General features: G+C 42.8%; 1 protein-coding gene across 1 annotated transcript in view; it reads left to right on the plus strand.

Moving 5' to 3' along the window:
• Hormad2 (HORMA domain containing 2) overlaps positions 1 to 8498 on the plus strand; it is a 114322-nt gene extending 105824 nt beyond the window's left edge. Inside the window, exon 14 of the mRNA XM_059275583.1 lies at positions 8401 to 8498. Within this exon, the coding sequence (XP_059131566.1) occupies positions 8401 to 8445 (45 nt within the window). The 3' untranslated portion in view covers positions 8446 to 8498. The remainder of the gene's footprint in view (positions 1 to 8400) is intronic.
• The last annotated feature ends 2941 nt before the right edge of the window (positions 8499 to 11439 follow it).

An 11439-nucleotide genomic window follows, 5' to 3' on the forward strand; every position in this document is an offset into this window, starting at 1 on the left:
AATCCCATAGGACCCACAACTCCTACAAGTTGTCCTCTGACCTTGACCCATGAACTGTGGCACATGTATGCAGCACACAATAAGTAAATTCTTAGTATCAGACTAAGAATCTGATACCAGCTTTCACTATTTTCCAAAGTCTGAAAAATCACATTTTTCAATCAAAAACTAGAAATACTGAGATTAGACATAGTTTTGACATATGAGTAAAATGTGCATTTTACAGAGCAATTCTGCTGGGCATACTAAATATTGGTTTACAAAAACATGCTGTTAAGGCTGAAGAGAAAGCTCAGTGATTCAGTACCGTGAGTGGCTCACAATCACTTGTAACCCAGTTCCGTGGAATCTGATGCCCTCTTCTAGACTACATGGTGAACACACACACATTCAAATAAGTTTTAAATTTTTTTCAAGAATAAAGGCTGTTGAAAAAAAATCTCTATTAGCAATGTGCTATCAGCTGCTTGGCAGGAAGAACACCCAAAGGTCTTTGGGAACCTTTTGGCACAGCTTAAAATTAAATAAGAACAACCTATTTAAAGTCAAAACAAGAAAATTAACAAACTAAATTTATTAAAACAATCATTTTTAAAATTAAAGAATAAATTTAAAAACTTGGTAACTTAGCCAGGCAATGGTGATGCGTGCCTTTAATCCCAGCACTCGGGAGGTAGAGGCAAGGGATCTCTGTGAGTTCAAGGCCAGAGTGGTCTACAGAGTGAGATCTAGGAAAAAATCTAGAAAAAAAATAGCAAAAAAGAAATGTGGATAGTCAGATCTCACTTCCAGGGACAGAGTCAAGGAATCCGCATTTACCAGGTACCCAGTAGGTTCTGATGCACTCTCTCCTGTCTGCTCTAGTAGGAGCCATCTGATCAGGGTCACCGGAAACAGGCCAGTCTCCAGACACTGCCCAGTTCACTGCTCCTTTCTCTGCTTCTTTCCACACACACAAACCATTCTACACACAAACCATTCTTTTCTGCATAATAGGCACATTCCACTGACCCCCTGCCACCCCGCACTATCAAAATACAAACTTCACTAACCAAAAAACAGAAATCCATCTGCATTGAATGGACAAATAGAGGGTGGAATATCCAGACAATGGAATATTATTCACCTTTAAAATGGAATGAATTTCTAATACATACTACAGTATTGATGAAGCTTGAAAGCATTGTGCTTAGCGAGGTATGCCAGTCACAAAAGGACAATAATTGTATTATCCCACTCCTATGAAGTATCAAGAAGCAGCAAGTTCAAAGAAGGTAGAAGTGTGATTGCCAGGAGCTAGGGAGAGGGGAAATGGGGAGTTACAGTTAATGAATAGAAGTTTCAGTTGTACAGCATGACACACTCTGGAAATGCATGATGATGGCTGCACCATGTTGTGGATATAGTTACCACCACTGAACCTGACTAAAATGGTAAGTTACTATATATATAATTATAACTAAGAAAAAACTAGAAAAAAATTGTACTTGAAGCATGTTTCATTTACCGTTTTATAGGTGGAAAGACACTGTAGTCTAGGCTAGCTTTATCTCTTCTATCCTCCTGACTCAACTTCCTGATTACAGGCATGGGCCAACTCCTAAGAGGCTGATGGGTAATGTAGTAAGGCTGAGGACCTTGGCTCTTTAGAACCTCAGCCAGGGAGGAGGAAGAGAAGAAGGAAATGGAGAAAAGCAGGTGGAGGGTAGAATGACATTTTGGAAACAGTGAAAGTGTATGTGAGCTCACATGATGTGCCAGCCAGCAAAACTTCTCTCTGGCCCTCCAGAGAGAATAGCTGTAGCATTGCAATGTCCTAGAAATCTGGGAACATGTTTGAAGACAGTGGAATGCTGAAAGGTAATACAAGAGAGGCTGCCTTCTGTCTGGTGGTAGAAGCCATAGAGAGCAGCACTAAGGCAGCTCACACCCCCATGTGTTGTCATTCAAAGGACTGGATAGGAACTCAGATTCCATTTTTATTCAAAAGAACACCACCTTAGGTGATGGGGGTGTCAGTTAGCAGTAGAGTACTTCTCTGGTGTCTACAAGCTCCCAGGTTCAGTATCCAGCAAAACAAACAAACAAACAAACAAAAAAACCCTTGTGAATTGCTATGAATGAGAAAACAAAAAGGAAAAAGAAACAAGGAGTTTGCAGGACTGGTGTGGGGGATGTTTCTGCCCTGCTCTGAGTTTAGTGGGTAGTCCTAAGTTCCAAGCACTGGGCAGTTTTCCAGCTTAGAGAAGTTACTCAATAAGAAGAAGCCAACTCCAGACAGCTCGTCGGGAAATGTGGGGAGTCAGTGCCTGGGTGGTTTTCATGCTAATCCAGGATTTATTAAAGCTCAGAAAGCAAGCAGCAGAGAGGGCTTTTATAATGAGGCATTTCTGCAAGTAGAGTCATCAGCATTTTGATAGAAAAAAGGGTTTCTGTCTGAAATCCTCTGCGTGAGGCAGCTTGGAAGAGGGGGCTTCCTCTGCAAGTCTGGAAGCTCCAGCAATGCATACTTTCCTGGGCCCTCCCCTCCCCTACACAGTTTTTACCTGCTCTTGGGAGGACTTGGACTCTTAATAGTTAACTTTTCCTTTTCCCTGCTCTAATGTGATGTGACATGGCCTGTCTCTGCCAGTTACTTAGTGGCCTTTACTACACTAAAATCTACAAAGGTAGATAGGGAAGCTCGACCTGAAGTAATTGGTAAATCTAAACAGTCAGCCCTCTGTATCCATGGATTCTACGTCTGTATTGAAGCAACTCCAGATCACAGATGTTGGTAGACTTCCATGACTGCTTTTATACTGACTTGTTTTCATTATTCCCTAAATTTTACTGTTCACTTCTTTGCATTGCATGAAGTATGATAATCTAGAGATGATTTAAATTATACAGAAGAATGTACATGTATTTTAAACAAATGTGCTGTTTTATACAAGAGAGTTAAGCATGTTGATTTTAATATCTGAGGATCTGAGGGGGAGTTATGGCTTCATTAATCTCCATGGATACCAAATATGCTGGTTAGTTTTGATTGTCAACTGGATTGAGGAATACATAGAGCGTTCATAAAGCATGCCTCTGGGTGCACCTGTGAAGGATTTTCCACAGATAGATGGGTGAATGGATCATCCAGTGGATGGAATCTGCTACAGGGAGGTAGTGGAAGAGATGAAGAGCTGGAAGAACTGGGTCAGTGGAGAGCATGTCCATGGCTGTGTCTTGCCTGTCTCCTTCCTGCATGTTCTTTCTCTGGTTCCTGTGTCCTTCCTGCATGTTCTTTCTCTGCTTCCTGTCTGCCATGAGGTAAAATGCTCCCTGTAATGTTCTTGCCAAGTTCATGGGTCAAGCAGCTATGGACACTTGGAATCCATGAGCCCAAACAAATCTTTCCTCAGAATTGTTTCTATTGGGTAACTGCTTGTAGCTACTCAAAAGCAACTAACATATCAAGGGACAGCTGTATAGTTCTGTAAAATGACTAGACACTTCCAAAAACATTTTGCTTATAGCTCTGGATTTTGGTTCATCCCTTTTGCTGCTAGAATATTCATTATATAATGTAGCTGGAGAGTTTCTTTCCAGCTCCCGCCAAGCCCCAGCAATCCCTCAGCCTACTTATAAAATAAACAGACGCTTATGTTATTTAAACTGTTTGGCCTAATGGCTCAGGCTTCTAGATAGCTGTTCTTATATCTTAAATTAACCCATTTCTATAAATCTATACCTTGCTACATGGCTTGTGGCTTATCAGTATCTTACGTGTTGGTACTCATGGCGGCGGCTGGCAGCATATCCTCAACTCAGCCTTCCACTTCCCAGAATTCTATTCTCTGCTTGTCCTGCCTATACTTCTTGCCTGGCTACTGGCCAGTCAGCATTTTATTTATACAGAGCAATATCCACAGCAATATAAAATGTAATGTAGTTTAGGTTAATCATCTATCCTTACCTGTCTTCATTCCCCAGAACTGATACCAAACAGAGTGGATTCCCTTAGACTTCAAAACAAAACAAAACTGAGGGTTCCTAGGATTTCATAAATTTTTACTTTTTCACATAACAATGTTTTGTTTTGTTTGTTTTCAGTTTCCAAACACTTTGGAAGATCATATTTACCTGAGCATGGCTTTGGCAAGAGTCTCAATGTGGGCAAGTTCTTAAGCATATGTTGAGGCTGATTTTCAGTGGTTAACTCAGTGTACATTGTTGGAAGAGGGGTTTGTTGGCAAGAACATTATAGGCAAAGCCTCAGCTGGGCAGCATGAATTGCGCCATTTAATCAGCCCATCATAGGCAGCAGCAACAAGCCCTGAAGAGGGATTCACATAATGCATAGGAAGAAAGGAGCATGCAGCTTCGGAGGTGTGAAAATGAAGGAGGGATTGACAAATAGACCAGTGTGGCAGGATTTCCAGAATGAAGGAATTGGAAAAGATTGGGGGCAAAACATGAGTTAAATGTTTGCGAACACTGGCCTGGCTAGATGGCGAGTCTGCTGACCTGAGCTCAGTCTGTGGAGCACACGTAAGAGCGGAAGAAGAGAACCAACTCTACAAAGTTGTCCTCTGACCTTCGCCTCCACACGCTAACAACAGTAACAGTAATAGTAATCAAGTTGTTTTTTAAGATTCGTAAATATTTGTGAAAGGCCACGATCATTAAGAGTCAAGTACTCTGGGGGCTGGAAAGGTAACAAGTTGGCTCAGTGATTAAGAACACTTGTTGCTCTTGTAGAGGACCTAGCTTTCAGTTTCTAGTACCCACATGATGGCTCAAACCATCAGTAACTCCAATTCCAGGGAATCCAACATCCTCTTGTGACTTTCTTGGGCACCAGTCACACACATAACACACATACATGCATGCAGGCAAAGTACTCATGAACATAAAATAAATGTAAAAAGTCAAACATTCTGTACTATGATTTCTTTAGCTTTTATAAGGTTATTTCTGTTTCATTAGACAGTCGGGATGATTGGGTTTGACTGTAACTTTGTCTTTTCTAAATTTTCAAATTATAGTGTGTGTGTGTGTGTGTGTGTGTGTGTGTGTGAGAGAGAGAGAGAGAGAGAGAGAGAGAGAGAGAGAGAGAGAGGATGCACATCTGAAAGTCAGATGACAACTTGCAGGAGTCAGTTCTCTCCTTCTACCACGTGGGTAGGTCTTGGGGATAAAATTCAGGTCATCAGTCTTGTCAGTAAGGACCTTCACATGCTAAGATGCTAAGTCATCTTGCCAGCCCTGGTCTTTCTATGTAAAGTTCCTGTAATTCTGGGCAGAAGGAAATAGGATGGTTTGAGTTCTGTGATGCCTCTTATTTCAGCAGGGCAGTTGACATAGGCTGCCATATTCCTGGTACAAGTAAACATCCATCCCCAAAGACTGATGATGGATTGATGGCAGGACAGACGCAAGCCCAGCGCAATAACAGAACTCTGTTTGGTCCATTTCTTTTTTCCATATTCACTGCTGTTTGCCAATGACATAAGGAAACACACACAGCATACATACACACATCAGAGTTTCAGATGATACAACGAAATGGGAAGGGATAAATAAATGTGTTTGTTGACATATCAAAGGAAGACTTTACTTCCTTTCAGTTTGAGCTAACACCTTCTAGTAATTTACCGAAAGGTACACAAGGGAAAGAGTGAGGTAAGAGTGTGCATACGTGGACATATAGATGTATTTTTTCTCTTTAAACCATCCAGAAAGTGTGTGTGTGTGTGTGTGTGTGTGTGTGTGTGTGTGTGTGTGTGTACTTTAAGCTATCTAGAAAATTGTGTGTGTGTGTGTACTTTAAGCCGTTCATAAAACATAGGGTTGTTCCTGTGACTGCATATTGTTAGGTCCAAAGCAGCCCCCCAAAATGGAAGTGCTGGTGACAATGTACTAAACAGAAGGGCATTGACTGGGCAAAGGATTGTTATTGGGGGGCAGTGCCTAAAGGCAGGTTTCTTTTAACAGGAACCTCCCTCAATCTGCCCCCAACAGTCAACCACCTTTAGCAAGAGCATCTAGTTCCCGGTCAGTTGGACAACCTGTATCAACTCAGAGATCCCTGCCCCTGCTGCCTGTCATGTAGAATCCTCTTGCCTTTCTGCCATTTTACTCCTCTCCATCCCCACCCCTTCCCCAGACAGCCTTGACAGTTTGATCCCCAACAAACCTTTCTTTCTACCCATAGAGTGGTCTGATTCATTTGTTTCACCGTGCCCTTGCTTAATTTGGTACAGAACAATGGGACACCTTTTCAAAGAGTCCCACCTCTCCTAACTGAACCAAACTACCCATCAGACCTTCCTGGGTGTGGATTTTTCACCTCTATGCTGGCTTCTGCTTCCCACCATGTTCAACTCCAAATTTTAGAGACCATCTCTTCAGTCCCATCATGTGGAGAAGGGAAGCCCCTCCACTGATCCTGGGCATCTCTCTGATGAGTCTTTGTCCGCTTGGGGGTGCCCTTGAATTGAGACTTTGTCCCACAACACTTACCCCTTACAGTGTTGCCCTTCCTGTGGCTCCTGCACACAGAAATCCTCTGGCAGAGTCCCTTCCTGTTTATGGTCCTTTTCGAAGTCTCTCCCAGCTCCTCCTTGCTCTGCTCCTGGAAATTCTTTACTGCCACCCTTTCCAGGACCTCGCCTTTCTGCCTGCCCTGTCTCTTGCCCACTCCTGAAGCTTGCTCTGTTTCTCTCACTTGCCTCTGGAGCCTGAACTAACCATGTGCTCTTAGACTCACTCCTCTCACCTGGCTTCTAATCTCTTTCCTTCCTCAGATTTTCCTCCTCAGAGACTCCATTAAGTCACACTGTATGGCTACAAACAACTTGACCTCAGTACAAACTAATCAGTCTCAGAGACCAGAAAACGGCACACCTGATTTCCAAACTCTTAACAGATTGTGACGACTTCTGCCACCACACAAATGATTTGAAAATCACTTTATCTCTGTTTTCTCTGCTCTCTGCTCTTGAAAATCTCTTATCTCTAAGCCTTCTTTGCTGGGTGCTCGATCTCATCCTCCCTCTGATCGCTGGTTCTGGCTTACAGAGACTTAAATGTCTTTTAAGTATGGATAATGTTGGATATTGTCACATGCTGTTCTACTCGACTGAAAAGCTCTGGAGATGAAATTTGGCCTGCCCACTACAGATCCAAGTATATTTGCTTAAAAGTTTCCTCCAAAACCTTTGTCCTGGGTCAGGTGGGCCACCTGACTCTGTGATGGGTTGAAAAAGTACAAAACAGAACAGCTCAGAAAAAAGACACGAAGTGCTTGAGAACAAGTAAGAGGTAATTTATTTCCAAAGAGAAACAGATTTGGCTCTCAATGCCACTGCCCCCACCCCAACTCTTTGTGTGGTTCTGTTCACTATCGTTGAAGCTTTTGCTGAAATGTAAACTTTATCTCAGGATTTGTAAAATCATTAGGTTGTGCTTTTAAAAAAATGTGTAAAGCCAGGTGGTGGTGTTGCACACCTTTAATCCCAGTACTCAGGAGGCAGAGGCAGGAGGATCTCTATGAATTTGAGGCTAGCCTGATCTACAGAATGAGTTCCCGGACAGCCAGGGCAACACAAGAGAGAACCAGTCTGGGAATGGGGGGGTGAGGAGAGGTGGGGAGAGTGTAAAAATCCCAAGCAGAGAAAAAATTAGCTTAAACCTTGTAACAAAAAGGGTTGATAGTTAAAAATCTATGTATGGGTAATCTTAATTTGCTACAGCATATCATATATGTAATTTGGATTCAACTCTTGTTTAGAAAAATAGAGGTGTTTGAAGATGGTTTGTTTTATTTTATTTTCCCTAGACTAATAAGACAACACCAAGCCTCTAAGATATTTTGGGACAAAGGGAGATTTTTTTTTTATGATGATTTTTGTCCTAAGAGTAAAACTGATAGATGAGGACAAAATCATGAATGGGGTTTATGGAAAATAGGACTTAAACTTGATAATTAAGGTATATAAACTCCTCGGGTTCTAATGTTCTGGCTGACAGAAACTGACTTAAAGGTGTATATCTAACCATTTATGCCTTTTCTAACTTTGTTAAGCTTTTAGCTATTTGAATAAACTGAGTCATAAGAAACTGTGATATTTTGTAAATGTATACTATGAAAGGATTGGGAAAATGGGCTTCCCAGTCTCTCCATGGACTGTATTTGTGGTTTAAAGTTTGTTTTGCTGAATTCAAAATTAGAAATTTTAAGGCTCAAATTTAACAAGAATAAAATTCTAAAATCCTAATCTTACTAACTTGTTATAAACTGTTAAAGATAATTAAGACATGCAAGTTAATGGTCAGTCAGTCATCTTATAAATGGTCAAATTCTTTAATGTACTCAGAACTATATTTTTAGTCATGCTAAGTACAAATGTAATTCATTTACAGGGACAAGCTTTGGAGGGAGAGAACAATTTATATCTCCCATTATAGAGTCTTCTGTATGTGTTGTCAAGGTTAAGCCTAAAGCAAGTAACTAAAAATACATTTAAAATAAAAAAGTTGTTTAATATAAAATAATATTCAAAATCATGTGTATTAAGAGACAACTCGGGCTGGAGAGATGGCTCAGCCCTTAAAGGCTAGGCTCACAACCAAAAATATAAGAGACAACTCGCCAGGCATGGTAGAACATGCCTTTATTCCCAGCACTAGGGAGGCAGAAGCAGGCAGATCTCTGTGAGTTCAAGGCCAGCTTGGATCTACATAATGAGTTCCAGGAAAGCCAGGGCTCTGTAGAGAGACCTGGTGTCAAGAGAGAGAGACAGAGAGAAATCTTAAGAGACTAGACGATGGCCCTCTAACCCTTCAGAGATCTGTTGAATATGGCATTGAAGGCATTTAATGAAAGGGATAAGCAGGAAAGAGTGAAAAGGCTTCCCATAAAAGACAGAAAACCGGCTCTGGCAGCATCCCTGGGGCCACCCCAGGAGGTGATGGGGCACCAACAGACCCTACCTGGAGCTTTCTTCAAGTTTGGCAACACTGGTCACTGGATGAAGACTGCACTTCACCTCAGGACCCTGCTCAGGTGTGACATTGGAAGGTTCTCTCTGCCTTGCCAAGGTAGGCCAGTCCCCAAGTTCCTCCTCCGAAGAAAAATCTTTCTGATCTTCTGGGTCTGGCAGCCAAAGACTGATGCTGCCCTGGAACTCCGCCTCCAGCAACCTAGAGGAGTCCAGGGTGAAGTCTCTGTTGTTTTTAATAGATTCTGGGGCTATACTGCCTACTCACTCTGGTAAGAGTTCTCCTTTTCAGATCTTTGTGGTAGGTGTTAATGGCCAGCTCCACCTACCTAGGGCCACAGGTCCTCACTCTGTTCTCCCTGGGGCCACTTAATCCCTCACTCTTTTCTCGTTTTGCCCAGTTACCCAACCCCATGCTGAGCAGGGACATCATGGCTAAATCACACTTTCCTTTTCTTTTCATCCACCTCCTTCTGGAATTTTTCATCTCTTTCCAGCCTCTGAAGAGTCTTCTTGTCGACACTAATGCTTCACCCTATCCTCTTCAAGATTCCCTCATTGACTCAAAAGTATGGGACACCTCCTCTCCTCTGTGGCTTCCCATCATCCCCCTACTAAATTCCTACTCCAGGACCCTACCTACCCCTGTCACTCTCAATCCCATATCCCTTTAAAACAGACAAGGCCTAAAACCTATCATACAGCGCCTTCTTAATAAAGATGTGTTACATTCATTTATGCTGTGGAACATTTGTTTAATGATGCAAAGATGTGTTGCATTTCTTTATGTTGCATTTGCTTAACTCTGTGAAGCTGTGTTACTGTGCCTGTCTAAAGCACCTGATGGTCTAATAAAGAGCTGAACAGCCAATAGCTAGGCAGGAGACAGCATAGGCAGGGCTGGCAGGCAGAGAGAATAAATATGAGGAGAGATCTGGGAGAAAGATCTAGGAGCAAGAGAAGGAGGAGGACTTCAGGGTCCAGCCACCCAGCTACATAAGAAGCCATGGAGAAAGAAGTAAAGAAAAGATATATAGAAATAGAGAAAGGTAAAGGCCCAGAAGCAAAAGGTAGACAGGCTAATTTAAGAGAGGCTGGCTAGAAGCAAGCCAAGCTAAGGCTGGGCATTTGTGAGTAATAATAAGCCTCTGTTTGTGCATTTATTTGGGAGCTAGGTGGTGGGCCCCCCAAAGAACAAAGAGCCAAAAGAGCCAAAGAGTTTAAAAAAACAAGACCAACTACAGGTATCTTCAAGTCCATTCACCCTACTCCATAACACACTCCCTTGCCTGTCCTGCCATTCCAGACCTTAAGGACACTCTCTTCGCCATTCCTTTATACCCAGATTCACATGATTCTTTGTCTTCACTTAGGAGGACCCTGACACCAGAACAGCACATTAGCTTACTTGGGCTGTGTTATGAATTATTGCATGGGGGGACCCCTGAGAGTATCCCCAAATGCAGGGAAACATGCTGGGCAGATGCATGCTATGCTGGCATGGTGGTGATGGTGGCAGCCAGTAATTCACAACCCAGATAGTGCATCCACGTGGAGAGTTTATTATAATAGAGAGATGAAGAGAAAGATAGGAAAGAGAGAGGAAGAGAGAGAGGTTGAGGGTGCGCACCTCATGGGAGGAAAAGCAGAAGAGGGGAAAGGGAGGAGTTTTTCCTTAGGATGAGGCTCTTACGTCAGGACGCAGGATGGTGCCAAAGGGTGTGATTTCAAGGGGTGGATTAGAATATTAACATTTTTCTGATATTATATTTTTTGATATTATAAAAAGAGGTGAGTTATGGGAGCAAGTGGGGGAACTAGGATGCTGAATTCTTGAGGCTACTTCAAACTGACAAGGGGTGAAGTAGGGAGAGGGGAACTGGGAGTCATACACAGCGGAAGATCTCAGGACCGTTCCTTGAGGGAGCTGAGGAGGCAGATTGCAGCAGTGATGTTCCAGGAGCTTGGGGGGAAATGGAATGCCAAATCAGGAGTACAGAAGCCATGGCATCTGCTATTTCTCTGGAGGTCAGGCGGGAACAATGAATCTGCAAAATATGCTCAAAAAATAGGTGGGGTCAGAATGGGCTCTGGAGAGTGTTAGTTTTCATCAGACCAGATTTCTTGATGCAATAACAAAACTTTCCTCAGGAGCCTGTAGGTATCTGTAAAGCACCTGGAAGGGATTTACATCATGGCAAAAGGGTTAAAACTCCATTTAAGGACTCAAGTGGCTGCAGAGGAATGAATGCCAGACCACAACTGGACCTCCATCCTGCCCAGACGACTGGAGCCTGGAGAGGCAGCTGGGGAATGCCAGGCGAAGACCGGAGGACTTTTCCTCAGCCCATAAAACAATGGAGAAACAATGGGCAGTAGAAGGCAATTCCCTAACCTCCCTCCATACCAATGGCCTGAACGCCTGGTGCCCTGCCTATGCTGCCCTTAGTAAAGATGGCAG

This window comes from Peromyscus eremicus, chromosome 10 (genome assembly GCF_949786415.1).
Source record: "Peromyscus eremicus chromosome 10, PerEre_H2_v1, whole genome shotgun sequence".
Classification (NCBI taxonomy): Eukaryota; Metazoa; Chordata; class Mammalia; order Rodentia; family Cricetidae; genus Peromyscus; species Peromyscus eremicus.